The sequence below is a fragment of the Punica granatum genome, chromosome 1 (genome assembly GCF_007655135.1).
Source record: "Punica granatum isolate Tunisia-2019 chromosome 1, ASM765513v2, whole genome shotgun sequence".
Classification (NCBI taxonomy): Eukaryota; Viridiplantae; Streptophyta; class Magnoliopsida; order Myrtales; family Lythraceae; genus Punica; species Punica granatum.
In genome coordinates this window covers 2,614,556-2,630,789 of record NC_045127.1, presented here as the reverse complement: position 1 = coordinate 2,630,789, position 16,234 = coordinate 2,614,556, and the positions used below count along the sequence as shown (strand labels likewise).

The 16,234-nt window shown below is 43.0% G+C and overlaps 5 protein-coding genes across 7 annotated transcripts; 3 read left to right on the top strand and 2 right to left on the bottom strand.

The window, feature by feature from the left end:
- Nucleotides 1–64: 64 nt before the first annotated feature.
- On the top strand, nt 65–2,533 carry LOC116193192 (protein GRAVITROPIC IN THE LIGHT 1). Of its 3 annotated transcripts, none has more exons than XM_031521985.1 (2): nt 65–164; nt 1,007–2,533. In XM_031521985.1, exon 2 carries the CDS (start codon nt 1,044–1,046, stop codon nt 2,313–2,315), a length of 1,272 nt encoding a protein of 423 aa, XP_031377845.1. In that variant the 5' UTR covers nt 65–164; nt 1,007–1,043; the 3' UTR covers nt 2,316–2,533. The 3 variants fall into 3 exon arrangements, with proteins under 3 accessions (XP_031377845.1, XP_031377846.1, XP_031377847.1); XM_031521986.1 differs by lacking the exon at nt 65–164 and adding an exon at nt 194–369; XM_031521987.1 differs by lacking the exon at nt 65–164 and adding an exon at nt 678–702.
- Nucleotides 2,534–2,610: 77 nt separating this feature from the next.
- Nucleotides 2,611–5,017, bottom strand: LOC116193190 (ATPase WRNIP1). Its single transcript, XM_031521984.1, has 2 exons — nt 4,681–5,017; nt 2,611–4,569 (listed from the first exon to the last, which is right to left on the bottom strand). Exon 2 carries the CDS (start codon nt 4,534–4,536, stop codon nt 2,827–2,829), a length of 1,710 nt encoding a protein of 569 aa, XP_031377844.1. The 5' UTR covers nt 4,537–4,569; nt 4,681–5,017; the 3' UTR covers nt 2,611–2,826.
- Nucleotides 5,018–9,053: 4,036 nt separating this feature from the next.
- Nucleotides 9,054–11,095, top strand: LOC116188780 (zinc transporter 5-like). The gene is made up of 3 exons (XM_031518274.1): nt 9,054–9,871; nt 9,976–10,125; nt 10,402–11,095. Exons 1-3 carry the CDS (start codon nt 9,245–9,247, stop codon nt 10,705–10,707), a joined length of 1,083 nt encoding a protein of 360 aa, XP_031374134.1. The 5' UTR covers nt 9,054–9,244; the 3' UTR covers nt 10,708–11,095.
- A 1,039-nt stretch (nt 11,096–12,134) lies between these two features.
- LOC116188861 (leucine-rich repeat extensin-like protein 3) lies at nt 12,135–13,672 on the bottom strand. The gene is made up of 4 exons (XM_031518347.1): nt 13,524–13,672; nt 13,329–13,431; nt 12,583–13,230; nt 12,135–12,457 (listed from the first exon to the last, which is right to left on the bottom strand). The coding sequence occupies exons 1-4, from the start codon at nt 13,575–13,577 to the stop codon at nt 12,426–12,428; spliced, it is 837 nt and encodes a 278-aa protein (XP_031374207.1). The 5' UTR covers nt 13,578–13,672; the 3' UTR covers nt 12,135–12,425.
- A 1,226-nt stretch (nt 13,673–14,898) lies between these two features.
- LOC116187281 lies at nt 14,899–15,956 on the top strand. Its single transcript, XM_031515937.1, has 2 exons — nt 14,899–15,407; nt 15,592–15,956. The coding sequence occupies exons 1-2, from the start codon at nt 14,991–14,993 to the stop codon at nt 15,700–15,702; spliced, it is 528 nt and encodes a 175-aa protein (XP_031371797.1). The 5' UTR covers nt 14,899–14,990; the 3' UTR covers nt 15,703–15,956.
- The last annotated feature ends 278 nt before the right edge of the window (nt 15,957–16,234 follow it).

Genomic DNA, 16,234 nt, shown 5'->3' with positions numbered 1-16,234 from the left:
CGGACCATCGCGGAGAACAGTCCAATGGGCCTGTCGGCCCGTAGACGCGCCCGACCAATAGAGGAAAGAGAAATTAGGGCACAATAAAGTAGACAGACGATGGCATCTGAAAATGGAAGGCTCTTCCTTGTCTTCCTCTGAGCTCGCTCGCAGGGAAGCGAAAGGTACTGTCTTTCTCGCTCTGTAACTGTCTTTACCTTCCATAGATCGCAGATTGAGCTTCGATCTCCTCATTGGGATCGGTTCTTCCGGCGATTTAGATTCTTCGCACTATTTTTAGAAATCGGCGCCGTTTGGTGGATTATGAAATAGTTGGTCTCTGTGAATGACAATTCCTACTTTTCCGGCTTAGCTGAAGGAACTAGTGTGGTAAAGTCTGCTGCATTGTGTGTGTCGAGAGTTACTTCATGTTTGTCCAACTGCTTAAATTCTGCATTTCCATGGCGGTAGCTGGGCATTCTTGATTTTATGTTTACAATTTCGCTCATTTACTATGTATTACTTGACCTTTTCTTTTAAATTGAAATGCAAAAGTGTGACCTAGGACCCAGATTTCTTCTTGTTGCTAAAACCAAAAGTTTCTTCTTTACCGTAAAAAAGAAAGGTTCTGTTCTTCGCAGTTTAGCTTTAATTTGTTTGAAGGAATGCGTTGTAGAGTTCGGGGTGTATTGTTATGCAATTGAAGATCTGCTGTAAAATCAGGCGAGCCTTTTGCTTATTTCTTGTAAATACTGGTGTTTTATTATTGAAGTCGTGTTTCCATTGATGGATTTGGAGTAGAATTCCGGTAGTTTATGATTTACTTCAGTTGATGTTCTATGTTACATCAGAGTCCTGTCTATGTCATCGAGAGTAGAATTGCAAGAATGCAAGCTTATACTTCTGGAAAGTGAACTTCATTCCCATTTTCTATCATTTATTTCTTTCTAATGAAATTTTTTAAATAATATTTCATAAGAAGTAAAGTGATGTTAAAATTGATTTTTTACTGATTTTTCTTCTGAAGGAGACCCAGCTGAACTCCTTCTCCTTTGGAAGTAGCTATGCTACCCACTGGAGCTAAAGATAGTCAATCCCGAGAGAACAACAATCAAAAGGTCCACCCCCAACCCATGGAAGAGGCCAGGAATCAGAACCCAGAAGCCGTGGAATCCCTTATCTCCAATATCTTCACGAATATTTCTTCCTTGAAATCAGCTTATATCCAGCTCCAGTCTGCTCACACTCCCTACGACCCTGATAAAATCCAGGCAGCTGATAAGCTTGTGGTCTCCGAGCTTAAGAACCTCTCTGAACTTAAGCACGCTTACAGGGAGAACAACCCGAAACCACTCTGTGTCTCTCCCCAGGACTCTCGCTTGGCTGCTGAAATCCAAGAACAGCAGAGCCTTCTGAAAACCTATGAGGTCATGGTGAAGAAGTTCCAGTCTGAGATTCAGAATAAAGACTCAGAGATTCTCCAGCTGCAGCAGCAGATTGAGGAAGCAAATGTGAAGAAGGCGAAGCTCGAAAAGAACCTCAAGCTCAGGGGCCTGTCGAGCAAAGAATCGGATGCTCCGGGCCATGTAAATGGGTTCTTTCCTGTGGATCTAACCCCTGATCTCTTTCTCTCAGCTGTTGAAGCTGCTTCCAAAGCCATTCATGATTTTTCCAAACCACTGATCAATATGATGAAAGCGGCGGGCTGGGACCTTGATGCTGCAGCGAATTCTATCGAACCGAATGTTATCTATGCAAAGAGAGCTCACAAGAAGTATGCATTTGAGTCGCACATATGCCAGAGAATGTTCAGCAGTTTCCAGCAGGAAAGTTATGGGATCGACTCAGATGCCCATTTGGTCGATAAGGAGAGCTTCTTCCACCAATTTCTTGCCTTGAGGGAGATGGATCCACTGGATGTTCTTGGGCAGAGCCCAGATTCAAATTTTGGGAAGTTTTGCAGAAGCAAGTACCTCTTGGTGGTACATCCAAAGATGGAGGCTTCATTCTTCGGAAACTTGGATCAGAGGAATTTCGTGACTGGCGGGGGCCACCCTAGGACTCCCTTCTATCAGGCCTTCTTGAAACTGGCCAAATCAATCTGGCTCTTGCACAGGCTGGCCTATTCCTTTGATCCAAATGTCGTGGTCTTCCAGGTGAAGAGCGGGAGCGAGTTCTCAGAAGTTTACATGGAGAGTGTGGTGAAGAATCTGGTAATGGATGAAACTGATGAGAGGCCAAAGGTGGGCCTGATGATTATGCCTGGTTTCTCAATTGGGGGAAATGTGATTCAGAGTCAGGTTTACCTCTCAGGCGTGAGGTTTCTGAATGAGTGAGGTGTTCGCCCTACATGGTGACATTGTGCATATTGTATGTTTTCCTTGAATGTTGTCTGTTATGATATAAAATGTCTTATGTAATTGCTATATCAGCTCATTTTCTATTTAATGCGGGTTCACGGGGTTGCAGGACAGGTTTATGGATCCACTCTCTGTAATTGAACCTGTTGTTTGAGATTGTGCAGTAAGATACATTATATTAGTCTTGGCATCAATATGCCTTGATTCATGTCTATCTATCGCAAATATCTCCTGTTCGTAGTCTAATGCACATAAAATAGAGAAAAGTGGATGAGAGAAACCAGCATATATATTCGATACCTTGTCATCAAAATTTCAGAACGAACCAACTATGCATAATCTCACATCCTACATATGCACCTGTTTCTTTTGAGCTCATAATTTTCAATAGAGGAGCCTCGGGACGAACATCTAACCCCCCCAAAATCGCACACAAAAAGAAGCGAACGATCAAAGCCAGAGACTCCTGCAGAAACCGAACTGCGCCTCATCTACCATTGTTCTTATTCTCTGGCCAGTCGAGGAACTTGTACCCCTGAATTGATGGAGGCAGAAAACTCTGTGCTGCAGAGGGATCATCGGGTGTATAAATATACCCTTTTCCATAATCGAGCTCCTTCATCAGCTTCGTGGGTGCATTTCTAAGATGAAGTGGGACCCCCTCGTTCTGCCCAACAGAGTCTCTCACCACCTTCTGGGCACCCCCAATCGCCCGGTATACAGCAATTGATTTCGGAGCCAGAGCAAGGTAGGCTACACACTGGGCAAGAATCACGTTGCACTCGGGCATTCCTATAAAGTGGCAAGCTTGATAGCACGAGACTGCCTGGGTCAGTGCAGCAGGGTCTGCTAACCCGACATCTTCACTTGCAAACCGGACCAGCCTCCGAGCGATGTACAGTGGCTCTTCCCCTCCTTCCAGCATTCTCGCGAGCCAATAAATAGCAGCATCAGGATTGCTTCCTCTCATAGATTTGTGAAGAGCGCTGATCAAGTTATAGTGCTCTTCCCCAGCTTTATCGTATGCAATATGCTTGCACTGAAGCGCCTCCTTCACATCATCTGTCGTCACGGTTGCTCCTTCCTCCAGAGAATCACTGTCAGACAGCTCAATGGAAACGTCCGGCTCCCTCAACAAGACCCGGGCAGCTGCAGTAGTGGCAGAAATCTCCAGGGCATTCAAAGCCACCCGGGCATCCCCGTCACAGTTATTGGCCAGAAATTCGATTGCATCCTCATTGACTTTAACATTTACATCGATGGTCCTCAATAAGCCTCTCTCCAGATCATCAATTGCCCGTTTAAGGAGTGTGCAGACTTGATCCGGCTTCAGTGGATTAAGAGTGAGAACCCGACACCGGGATAATAAGGGCGTGATCAAATGGAAGGATGGGTTCTCTGTTGTGGCTCCGATAAAGACAATACTCCCATCCTCGATCACGGGCAAGAACGAGTCCTGCTGTGACTTATTAAACCTGTGGACCTCATCAATGAACAAGACAGTCCTCTTACTGCTCTTCGCCCTCATCTTCCTCGCATCATCGACTGCGTCCCTAACATCCTTAACCCCAGAGGTGACAGCAGAGAGGGAGACAAACCGATACAAGGCACGCTGTGTTGAGGAGCTAACTATGGCCTTTGCAATGGAGGTCTTGCCAGTCCCCGGGGGACCCCACAGCACAATCGAAGGGAGGCGGTTGCACTCGATGGCCGAGCGGAGGAGGGACTTGTGGGCGAGGAGATGGTCCTGCCCCACCACGTCGTCTATGGTGCGTGGCCGCATCCGCTCTGATAAGGGCTCGTGAGGGGGCCTCCGTTCTCCGTCCCTCCCAGACGAAATCGAGAGAGTGGATTGCGAGTTCTGCGAGGAAATGAGCATCCTGGGACGCTTAGGAAGAGGCGGCGTCGGAAAGTGAACATCCTTTTCGTGCTCTTCTTGCTGCTGCTGCTGTTCTTGTTCTTGATTATGGAGTTTGGGGGCAGAGGGATTCGACCGGAATTGGAAGAACCGGTCGAGCTTGGGCTGGTGTGGGGATTGACTCAGGTTAGGGTTAGGGTTAGGATTAGGATTTGGGGAGGAGCGGTGGGTGAGGATCCATTCCGTGGCTTCCAGGGTGGACTTGCCGCCGGTAGCGGCCAAGGCCTCGGCGGCGAGCTCGTTGGAGAATCCCATGCTGAGCAGCTGCTCCATCTCCATTTCTTCTCCCCGCCCGACCACTGCTAGTGAAACCTAACTCCGATCAACCAAACAAAATCGTCACTTTTTCGGATCAATCCACGGAAATTACACCGACAAATTCTGGGTTCGATTCGATTTCGACTGCAGAACATGAAACGTTACCTGGGCAATGGAAGGGCTCTGTGCTCTGTGATCTTCACAACAGCTACGGCTGCATCACAGCAGACCCAAGAACCAATGTCCTCAAATGGAACACCGCAAGGGGATTGATTCGCTCAATCCGATGGTTCAATTCTTGAACTGGGGACTAGCGAAGCTCTGTCTGTTGTCGTCTGAGGGTGCGTAACAGCAAATATTTCGATCTCGCCGATGTATTTCCCTCCATTTTTGTATTGTCGTTTTGGTAATTCGGTCGTATTTTCCCTCCTAAAGGCGACACTTTCCACTCGTTCCCTCCAAACCTCTGGAAGTGGAAGTCCCTGATTGAGAATTTCGTGTTATGCGTCCCTTTTTTTGGAACTTAATTATCCTTAGCCATTTTTAAGGAATTTATCGATTGATAATTCATTAAAATACTTGTAAATTGACTCAATTCTTATTTTATTAATTATTATTCAATCAAAATATATTTTAAAATTAAAAGTACTTGACCTTTAAGAAGTTAAGGTTAAATCGTTCGATAAATATTTTAACTAAATTAAAGCTACTTCTAGTGATGGAGTTTTGTTTAAGTTTTTGAAAATTTGCATTATTTAATTTTAATGTTATATTTTAAGAGTCATATTTTTAAATAATATTACGAAAAATTATTTTAGAAACTCATAAATTTAAGATTTGTTAATAATTTATGAGTAATCCCTGCTTGTCACTTCGTTTTTTAGAGCCCTTGCATGCATTGAGTTATTCAATTAAAATCAAAATCTAAGAATATCTTTTATACGTTAAATAAAAGAATAGACATATACGAGGCTGGAATACGATATTATTTTAACATTTCCATTAAGATAAGTAAAAATGCGTATAGAAAATCTTCTCTTCATTAGAAAAATCACATCCAAACGGTGTTATTTTTTATTAGCTCTCTCAACATATTATAATACATTTAAAACATAAAAATAAATTAAATGTAAGTATATCAAGCATTTGTTAGTCTCAGAAAAAACAAGTATAAAGAAATTACTTTCAAATCATGAGTGAGTCGGTCATGCTGTGTACTTTCTATTTGTAATGAAGTGATAAACCCAGTTAATGAATCATACAAAATACTTTGTCGATACTATATCATATATATATATATCAAAATATTATTCAAATTTAAAATTTGAAAATTAAACTTAAAAAAATCTTCCAAATAATTGTACATTTGGCAAATTTGAGGTTGGCCGATTCACCAGTGATCATAATTTTATATTCATTTGATTTAGGAGGATCGAATCATACTTCCCGTGAGCATCAATAGCAACTTATCCATGCCCGTATAAAGTTATGATTCTCACCACTTATAATTTCTTAATTTAATCCCAAAATATCTTTCGTGAAATTCGATAGTGTGTTTGGTTTTACAGTTAAGTTGAGTTGAGTTTTGATTTTAATTGGGTTGTCATGATTGTGTTGTTGATTATAAGAAAAAGTGTGACAAAATAATGAATAATGAATAATTAAGGAAATTTAGTATTAAAAATTGAATTGAGTATAATGGAGTTGTATGTGGGTTTATGTATGGGGCTCACTTTTTTTACTTTAAAGAGTTGATTTTTGTTGTGTAGTGAGTATAGTTAAAGTTAAAATTAAAATCTTAAAATATAATTGAGAAACCAAACGGAGTATTTAAAAATCGAAAGTTTTTTGCGTCAAGAGTTCTAGTTCGATAAAAATGATTACAGCTGAGAAAAGTCACTCTGAAACTTAAAAAGATTAGTATATACAAAATATAGGGATGGACTCAGATTCGAACCGTGAGAGCAGGTACTTTGAGGGGACGAATAGGATGGTAATTTTTCTCGTCAAAGAGGACGAACATAAGAAACTTCACGAAAAATTGAACAATTATATAAATTATCTTTAAACGTCAACATTTTAGGGGGACGACTGTCTTTCTCAGCCCTGGGTCCATCCCGGTATGCAAAGTGAAATCGTCAGCTTGATATCTGTCCATATATATTTGTTTATACTCAACAACGCTAAAAACATTGAGCGTGGCGTAGGGTAGAAATAACAATAGGTCGTCTTGGAAAAATACTAAATGAGATATACATTACTTTTATCTGCGTAATTATTAATTGACCCAATCGGAAATTTGCAGAGTTTAATTATAATTATTTCATTTATTTATTTCACCTTACAGTTATTTTCCTTTTGCCCTTGCTAGTTGTAAACATGAAGTGTCTAATTAAATCGCCCATCTTTTTCTGATAACTATTGTAATAGCACGTGCGTTGCACATGTGTTCTTTGTGCTTGTTCATTGTTGGTAATATCATAGCTATATTAAATAGTATGAAATTTAAGTCATATATATATTTGTATTTATATATAAATATAGACCATCAGTATATATAATTGTCTTTTGGTGAATTGAGGTCCTTTCATGCTATTCAATGTCAGTAAATATGATTAGATATTATCAAATATGATATGAAGCCAACTATTCTTTGATCGTCTCACTTTTGTATTCCAAATTTTACTCTTTACAACAAATCATCCTTAGATACTATGCAAAAATGAGAGAATACCTACGATAGCCTAGACCGTGAAATCTCAAAAGATGAATCACTGAGGAAAGATCGAAATGCACCAAAGAGCACACGATAATGCAAAGAATGCCAACAAACAAACGAAAGAAACAAGGTGATGAGCATAATATGACTTCTATATCAATCCGTCAATCACATATTCTCAAAGCAGCTCTTATCTCGAATCAGGTAGGTTGCATTGTTTCCTAGCGTTTATAAGCTAGCAAATTCAACCTTAGGAATTACCTCGTTTTCATGGAATATCGAACAACAGGATAGGTCGGAACACAATGCTCATTGTACTCTTGAGATGCGAAAGAAAATACGGAAACCTTAACAAGATTTATCCTATGTTCTCTTTCGAGATCGCAGGGACCACCCCATCAATGATCCCTTTCTCTCAATGGTCTCTTTATCTCTCTATCTGCGTAACCATCAAACCAGAAAAATAGCATCATTCCCTGCAATAAGGCCACCTCGTCCGGTATCTACATCCACTGGTGCCAGGAATTCCCCCTTTAGTCGATACTTCTGATCAACTTCTGAGTTTCATCCGCCAGATCACATTGATCCGTTGCATCATGCAAGTCTGCAAGTATCGCATAAAAAGTCTAATATGTCTGGTCGGCCTCTATACCTCGCCTTGCCATATCTTCCCCTAAAGGCACGTTCTAGTACAACTTCCATGCATTGAGCAATTTCCTGTAAATTGTCCCATCTTGCCTTAAAAGCATTACCCTTAATCAGCTCTTTGGCTTCCTCTAATTGCACAGCGCCAAAAAGATCAAAACGTAGTGCTCAAGCTCCGTCTCCATATTATGTGTTTTGGTAAATGAATGGAAGAACTCGAGATTGAGATCGACCAAACCACCGCGACTGCAGGCAGAGAGAATGACAAGAAGATAATTATCGGGATTTACTCCAGGCAGCCTTATGTCTTCGAAAGTAGAGAGTGCGGAGGAGACAAACCAATTCAATGCCAGTCCCAAGATTAACACATTCCATGAGGCAACATTTGGGCTCGGGGTATGTCCTCAAAGGCCTTGTAGGCATCGTCAATAGATTTGCATTTCCCATGTAAATTGACCAGCCGAGTTCAGACTGAAACTGGCGAGGCTTATACAAGAACACACAGAATATACACGGAAAAATGAAGGGAAAAAAAGAAATCCAGTGGCAAAAGGCACGGTACATTTCCATCGCTAAACAAAGCAACTTTGTGCCTGGAATAACAAACAGTTGGGAGACCAGTTTGGCCGCCAGACACTCACATATTTCATCCCCTTTATTAAGATAAGAAAAATGTGCCCCCACAAACCACGACCCCTCCCAAATCTATTTTCGTATCAACACCAAAATGTTTCAAATTAAATTAGTCGGAGTCCACTAGACTTCCGAATAGAGGGTGCATACAGAAAAAAAAATTAAAAATCAGACGAAAGGCACATTTTTGGATGGGGATCGCATGGAATCTCATTGAATATGACCAATGCAATATTCTTCTTCTGAGGTTTGGCTCTGAAAACACGGTTTTCCTTTTTTAAGCCGTGAGCACAGAAGGTGAAAAATTAAGGGAGGCCGGGGATAGACTTTGATTCTCCCAATCGATCAATTAAGGCAATCGTCTATATATAAATATAATGTCGACATTTCTTCAACATCTTCTTGATTTCAACCCGTCCTAAAATTCCAGCTATGCTTCCGATTAGAAACCTGCTAGCTGCTGCTTACACAATTGTTTTACCATTTATAAAATAATGCATATATAGTCTCGAGGGAATGACCTCATCTTCATCTCCGCACATATTCATAATTTAATATGATACAGTGAGCTTCTCATATAAAGAAGAGAGCAGAGCGCGCAGTCCCCCGCCCTCCCTCTGTACACCATACACAAAACAGCTATAGCTACCTAGCTGACCTGAGCTTTTCCAAAACAATTTTTCGCGTTAATCTTCTCATTTGATTTGTACGTCCCAATCGGCAGATCAAGAAATGAGTCTCCCACGCGACCGCCAGGCCCTCCTTGGTCTCTCCCTTTGCTTCCTCCTCCTGCCGGTATTGGCCTTCGGGGACTGCACCTGTGAGGGAGACAGCCCCGACCAGGAAAACAGCCACGGCGCCCTCAGTTATAAGCTCGGTGCGATCGCTTGCATCCTCATTGGTGGCACTCTTGGCGTATGTCTTCCCATACTGGGAAAGGCTGTGCCTGCTCTCAGCCCGGGAAGCGACCTGTTCTTTATGGTGAAGGCTTTTGCTGCCGGGGTCATCCTAGCCACGGGATACATTCATGTCTTCCCGGACGCATATGAGAGTTTAACGTCCCCCTGCCTAACTTCCGAAGTGTGGGGGAGCTTTCCCTTTGCCGGTTTCATCGCGATGATGGCAGCAATCGCAACGCTTCAAGTCGATATGATCGCAACCTCGCACTACACCAGGAGACAATTGAAGGAGGCCGCCAGCTTGGGAGGAGCCAAAAACAAGGACACCGAGGCAGGTGGTGCCAATGCCGCAGACAACGACGTTAAGCTCTCGATCCACCACGTCCACGGCCCAGCTGCTGCTCCACCGGACTCCTCTGCGTCCTCTTTGGAAATTCTCCGGCACAAAGTCGTCTCTCAGGTAAACTATTATTTCTTTTAGGGAAGTTTTTTATCTTTTTATTTTCTTTCTTGGATCCACAGTATCGATTTACTGACTGATTGCTTTGTGGTGATCGACCACAGGTGTTAGAGGTGGGGATCGTGGTGCACTCAGTCATTATCGGTATTTCTCTCGGGGCCTCGCAGAGTACCAGTACAATTAGGCCCCTCATAGCTGCCCTAACGTTTCATCAGTTCTTCGAGGGAATGGGCCTGGGCGGTTGCATCACTCAGGTAACTCTTTTAATTTGTTCGTGAGCTTGATTTTAATAAATTAAACATCTCGAGTTAAGCGCACTCGGACAATGCCTTCGGCCACAATTCTCATCCTATATAGTATGTATATATGGGATGCAGTTCTCCTTCCTTTGCTTAATCTATCACCAATTGAGTCATTATCAGAAAAAAAAAACATGTACATTAATTGTGTATATATGATATGATGATCATCACTTGATGGTACGTATATATAATCATGTCCACTGCTGTCCTTTCCGCTCGATCTCACAGGCAAACTTTAAGTCCCGTGCAGTAATCGTGATGGCCTTGTTCTTCTCCCTAACAACACCAGTGGGGATCGGCATTGGAATTGGCGTATCCAACACCTACAATGAGAACAGCCCCACTGCGTTGATCATCCAGGGGATCCTCAATTCTGCTTCAGCGGGGATTCTCGTGTACATGGCGCTGGTCGACCTGTTGGCTGCTGACTTCATGAGCCCCAGGATGCTGAATAGCGGGAAGTTGCAAGTGTTGGCCAACGCGTCTCTCCTCATAGGGGCGGGTTTCATGTCCCTCTTGGCCAAATGGGCTTGAATTATTTAGGGAGATCAGATGAGACCAGGCGGAACTCCCACAGAAGCAATCAGAAAAGTACATGTTTCGTACTCCTCTCTCTTTTTCTCATTTTTTAGCTTCACCAAAAACAGGGAACTTCTCTTTCACTCTCGTCGATCTCGTGATATCGTGATATTAAAACTGTCAATGGTGGAGTGGAGTGGCGTGGCGTAGTGTTGATATACCTTACTTATGTCAATCTTATATAAAATCGAGTAAGAAGAAGAAAGAAGATATATGTAGCCTCTATAGTCGTTGGGTGATTTATTTATTTTTCCCGCCGGTTAGACATTTGAGTGATAATTTAATGACTTTCATCATCAAACAAGTTCCTCCCCTGCTCATGGAATATATTTTTCTTGAAGCATCACAATTAAAACGCCCAACCGCTCGATGAGACGAACAGCTATCCCTCCACCGATGCCTCCGTACTCCTTTCACTCATCTGCCTCACCTTCTGCTTCTTCTCCTCGTGCTCCACCCCATTCCATCACAGATGCATTGAACTGCTGTGTTGCTCCATGTACGTACATCAGGCAGTCGGGGTGGAGACTTTCCACCCACGGTGCGTTATGGAGCTGCCGACCGACTGGTGGGCCGGCACCTCTAGCTGTGGTGGAGCCCATATCCAATCCAATCACTTTACCCTTCCAGGAGGTCCTTCCGAGGAACCCCTCGATATGCTCCTGCATTTACCCAAGTTGGCCATGCATAACATGTTATGTATGCATTGGAGTCTTTTTTTTTTTTTCCCCTCATCGTTCGGAAAATTCTGTTCACGACGGCCGCGATCCTGCTGAGTAATATCCTGAAATCTGCGATCGCGATTAATTCCTTGGACCCAAGTCGACCCCTAATGTCTTGCTGGTGGGTCACTCCTGTAAGGGTACGTAGTTATTATTAAATTTTCATTGGACTTACACGGGCTTGGGCCCATATCCACTTAAAAACTCAAGTTGATAAGTGGTGATATCTAAATCTCATATAAATTAATAAATTTTGATTCATCTTTTCTATGTGGGATTAATATCCTCAACAGTTATGTCTGTCAAACGTGCTATAAAAATCTCAACGTGTGACTGTTCACTGATCCCAAACTTCCTATTTTCTCAAAAGAAAAAAAAATGAAATTAAATTGAGAGAATTTTATCGGGGACAATACTTTTTTAATCTTTTGGCAACAGTTGATCAAGCTTTAGTTCTGCCCATCAAATATATTGAGAATTAGAGCTGGGATTTTTAGGCCCGACGCACTGGCAGTACAAAATCACCATGGTCGGGCATGGAGGTCGGACTGTCCTTCGGACTTCATTCAACTCGAATCCCTTCTAAAGATTCTTGAGTCGTAAATTTTTGTCCATGCCATGCCATGGCTGTTCTTGCATATTAGCAGAAATGATAGGGGGGGAAAAAAAAGCATATGCATACGTTATTCATCCGTCTCAAATTTTTAAACAGCAGAAACCCTCCCTATGCAACCAAGGGAAATCTAAACACGAACATTTAGTATCAAGTATGGGTTGAACTACTTTTCATCGTACATACAAAAGGACGAAACAGTAATCTAGATCTTATAGTTACAGCATACCGATGTATCCTTCTTAAGATCCATACGACTAACGAGCTAATCATTCGAGGAACTCACGCAAAATTTGACTTCCTCTCTGTGATTGTGGCGCTTTTGATGGAGAGGGGCCTCAATTGAAGGTGAAATGGCATTCATTGAAACCTGTAAGATAGAGAGTATCAGTGACATGAAAATGAGAGATTATGGTTGAGGAATAAGACATGTATACGATTAGGCACTTAGGGGAAGAAGAGGTCACGGAATATCATAGTTCGAATTACGCTTACTTGGATCAACTGTGACAAGCATTGCCGCCCCTCCGAATTCACAAGTTCCTCCGCGGGCCTTCTTGTTCTGGAAGTAGCTGTTGAAGGCAAACGAGGCGTGGGCGAGCAGGGTGTTAGGCTGAAAGCAAGGCCCATTGGGTTGAATAGGCTTGCAATCGGCCCCTGCCCCGCATGCATAGTCCATGGCTCCCTGCATTATGGGGTCGGGCACTGTTGGTTTCGCAACACACCACACCGCATACACCGGTGACTTGTGTTGCTGCGGAGGAGGGGATGGTGGCGGGAAAACCATGGGTGGCAGTTGAATTGGTGGGCTCAGGGCATGCTTCGGTGGACTAGGCGTCTGCTTTGGCGGGCTTGCGCCAAACTCAGGTGGACTCGGGCTCTGTGTTAACTTAGGTGGGCTAGGACTTGCTGGAGGCAGAAGGTTTGGCGTTGGGTGGACCACGGGTGCTGGTGCGGCAAACGACGGTGGACCCGGAGGAAAGGCATAGACAGGTGGTATGGTTTGAGCAGGCATAGGAAGGGGCGATATCGACTCGAAGGGTGGGAGCGAAACATCAGGCGTCCTTATACCATATGGTTCCGTATTTTGGGTATGCAGTACTGAGCTTATTGTCGTCAACATGTTTAGGGTGATTCTCGCATCTGCGTGAAAGAATCAACACTAGTTAAAGAATTGCAAAGGGAAAGCTAACAACGAAAATTTAAGCCAGATGATAAAGAATAACAATGCATCTACCTACCGCAGATTGCGAAATGGATTGGGCCTAGGACGAGGAAGACGATTAGTCTCGATCCTCTGACTCTAATTCTTGATCCCGTCATGGTAATGATCCGGCCTTGTGTCTGAAGTTGAGAAAACCCGGATGCGTTGAGTCAATGATCGATGTTTCTATATATGGTACTTTGAAAAGAGAAGCAAACATATTTATACTCACTTGCAGAGGCACTGCTAGTAAAGGGAAGTGCAGATGTTGAGAGACAAAAAGCATGAAAGTTCTTGCTCATGCAGCTTCTGAAGTGAGAATCGACTCGATGTAGATTGTCGGATGCTGTAGGGTCCACGATATTAGACAGCAGGAACCAAGGAAGCTAGGATTCTTTATATTACTTCTTAGGAATGTTGATGTCGGGAAGAATGTTCGGGAAGTAGCTAGTGTAGGAGTTCGTCGACGTAATCAGGGTTAGATTAGCTCTCTTTGTCTTGTCCTTTCTTATTTTTTATTTTTTATTTTTTATTTCCCTCCTAAGATTGTGTTCCTGCTGGAATATATGCTTGCTTGGGAGCTGAGGAAAATGAGAACCAAAGTCTTTCTGCACTTTTCTTTTGCTTGCTTTACACTCAAAACATAACTCTTCATCTGCAATCTCCAGCTTCCACATTATCCGAACATGGATCCTCAGTCGACAAAATTAGCAAGACACTCAAAACGTAACTCTTCATCGGCAATCTCCAGCTTCCACATTATCCGAACATGGATCCTCAGTCGACAAAATTAGCAAGACTACATATTCGACTAAACTTACGTATCTTCCTCGTCTTTGCAGCAATTCATTTCACAACGCACAGGTACATCGGTCGAAGGAGATACGTGAACAAACATATATTCCCCTGAAGAGAATGAAAATGATACACCTGAACACAGTGAACTCAGATGATGATGCTCAAGCCCGTGTGAAAAGCAAACACGGACCTAAGTTAGAGGCCCAAACTTTAAATCAAGTGCCTGCATTCAATAGTACCAACAAGCCCAATGGGCTGCTGGCCCAAAATTCAGATCTTCATTCCGATTTTCCGACCAGGTGGACTTAACCAAACGAGCGAAGGCCCGTATTTTCCGATGGACAGACCATCCGGGGGGGTCTGAGACCATCTATAGAAGGGGACAACTACCCCTCCTACAGCCATATCGAAGGGACCTCCTGGGCGGTCCGGCCGTAAAATTTGCACCAATGATTTCATGATGTGATTTTAGAATCATAATTTTGATTTTAACTCTACCCACTATACAACAAAAACACACATTTCCCAAGTCAAATTTATAATACCATCTCATTTGTCAATCAAAATCAAACTTAATTTAACTCTAAAACCAAACGCCCCCTTAAGATCTCAGCTTCCAATGTGCAATAAATGGTGGGGATGACCGGAAATCAAGCCTGAAAAGACATCCGGAATTGTCTTTCCAGGAATTAAAAATATCCGACAGAAATTTGTCCAAACACGGGAAGTCGTACCCACTACAGATCCAGAAAAAGCCCATCCAATTCCAACGGTAACTTTTCCCATTCAATTCCTTCCTCTCCCCTCACATTAGTCATCCGTCTCTGTTCCCTCAACCGTTTAAAATCCTTTCCCCCACCCTCAGACACCAAATCTCAACTTCAGCCATAGCCCACCGGAAATGGAGGCTGTCGACGGGGAAGTGGAGAGGCTCATTGCGACGGCAAAAGTCGTGGAGTACTTAGAGCCTGTGATGTCGAGGGACCTCCTCTTCAAGTTCCCTGACAACTCGGCCTTCGGTTTCGACTACTCCCAGAGCTCCATCTGGTCTCCGCTGATCCCCCGAGCTCACGTTCCTATGGACTCGGGTGGCCCAGTCACACCGAAGAAGCTCTCTTATGGGTCCGGGGCCAAATACAAGCTGCGCAGCGCCGGGAAGAAGATCGCCGCATCTTCTTTCAAGCTCAGTATTCGGGTTATGCAGAGCAATAGAAAGAAGAAGATGAAGATGAAGACGAACAAGAAACCAAAGTCGAAAGGGCTCGACTTCTCTCCGGCTCTTATGAAGGGCGGTGCTTGCGTCCCACTTGCCGCAAAGGTAACTAATCGAAAAGTACCACTGGTTTCCTCTGAATTAATCACTCCATCTAATTTCCATTACTGATGAACTTACCTGCTATTCTGATGTACACTGATTCGTTAAAGGTATCGGTCGATTTCGACATTATTCAGGATGCATCGTATACATTTTGTAGTCATCAGGTGTGCTTTTGGTATTGTAGGGTTGGAATAAGGTCCTGAAAGCTGCCTCTAAGCAATTCAAGAAGAAGAGGAGGAGGGATCCGATGGCCCATGTGAAGCTCTCTAACTACTTGGAAGCTGACAACATTTGATACCATATCGAACTTCTGCCGGTCCATCCAATAGCTGGTTCTGCCTTGCGACGAAGAAACCGAGATTCCCCAGCAAATTTATTGGAAGGATGCATTCAATGGCACATATAGTACCGATTATGTGGACTTACCAAATGTTTTTGAATGTTATGGCAGATGTATTTTACTGTTAATATCCACTTGTTTTCCATATGTATGTCATGTTCTCCGTTGTTGTCTTCTTCAAAGGATCCAAATTCCACGTCAGAACGACACAAAAGTGGGCACAAGGGCACACAGAATTTGACCATTTCTTTTTAAGGGCCTCCATTGTCGTCCATAAATCGTCAGATCAACTTTTTATAATGTTAATTATATCATAAAATTTTAATCAAATGGTATACGGGAACCATGAACCATCTCTTGAAGGTCAGTACACGGGGGCTCAAGGTTGTTGTCGTCACCTACAACCACATAATTAACGGAATTGCATCATTAAGTGACTATATACAGGTACAGCATAGCTTCCAAATCCATCACAGTCCAATTCTCA

What these genes read in the sequence shown, in the direction of transcription:
- LOC116193192 (XM_031521985.1), top strand. Translation starts at nt 1,044, where the DNA reads ATGCTACCCACTGGAGCTAAAGATAGTCAATCCCGAGAGAACAACAAT.
- LOC116193190 (XM_031521984.1), bottom strand. Translation starts at nt 4,536, where the DNA reads ATGGAGATGGAGCAGCTGCTCAGCATGGGATTCTCCAACGAGCTCGCC.
- LOC116188780 (XM_031518274.1), top strand. Translation starts at nt 9,245, where the DNA reads ATGAGTCTCCCACGCGACCGCCAGGCCCTCCTTGGTCTCTCCCTTTGC. An exon ending in GGCACAAAGTCGTCTCTCAG is followed by an intron (nt 9,872 to 9,975) that starts GTAAACTATTAT and finishes GATCGACCACAG; the next exon opens with GTGTTAGAGGTGGGGATCGT. An exon ending in TGGGCGGTTGCATCACTCAG is followed by an intron (nt 10,126 to 10,401) that starts GTAACTCTTTTA and finishes TCGATCTCACAG; the next exon opens with GCAAACTTTAAGTCCCGTGC.
- LOC116188861 (XM_031518347.1), bottom strand. Translation starts at nt 13,577, where the DNA reads ATGCTTTTTGTCTCTCAACATCTGCACTTCCCTTTACTAGCAGTGCCT. An exon ending in TACTAGCAGTGCCTCTGCAA is followed by an intron (nt 13,432 to 13,523) that starts GTGAGTATAAAT and finishes TCTCAACTTCAG; the next exon opens with ACACAAGGCCGGATCATTAC. An exon ending in AATCCATTTCGCAATCTGCG is followed by an intron (nt 13,231 to 13,328) that starts GTAGGTAGATGC and finishes TCTTTCACGCAG; the next exon opens with ATGCGAGAATCACCCTAAAC.
- LOC116187281 (XM_031515937.1), top strand. Translation starts at nt 14,991, where the DNA reads ATGGAGGCTGTCGACGGGGAAGTGGAGAGGCTCATTGCGACGGCAAAA. An exon ending in GCGTCCCACTTGCCGCAAAG is followed by an intron (nt 15,408 to 15,591) that starts GTAACTAATCGA and finishes TTGGTATTGTAG; the next exon opens with GGTTGGAATAAGGTCCTGAA.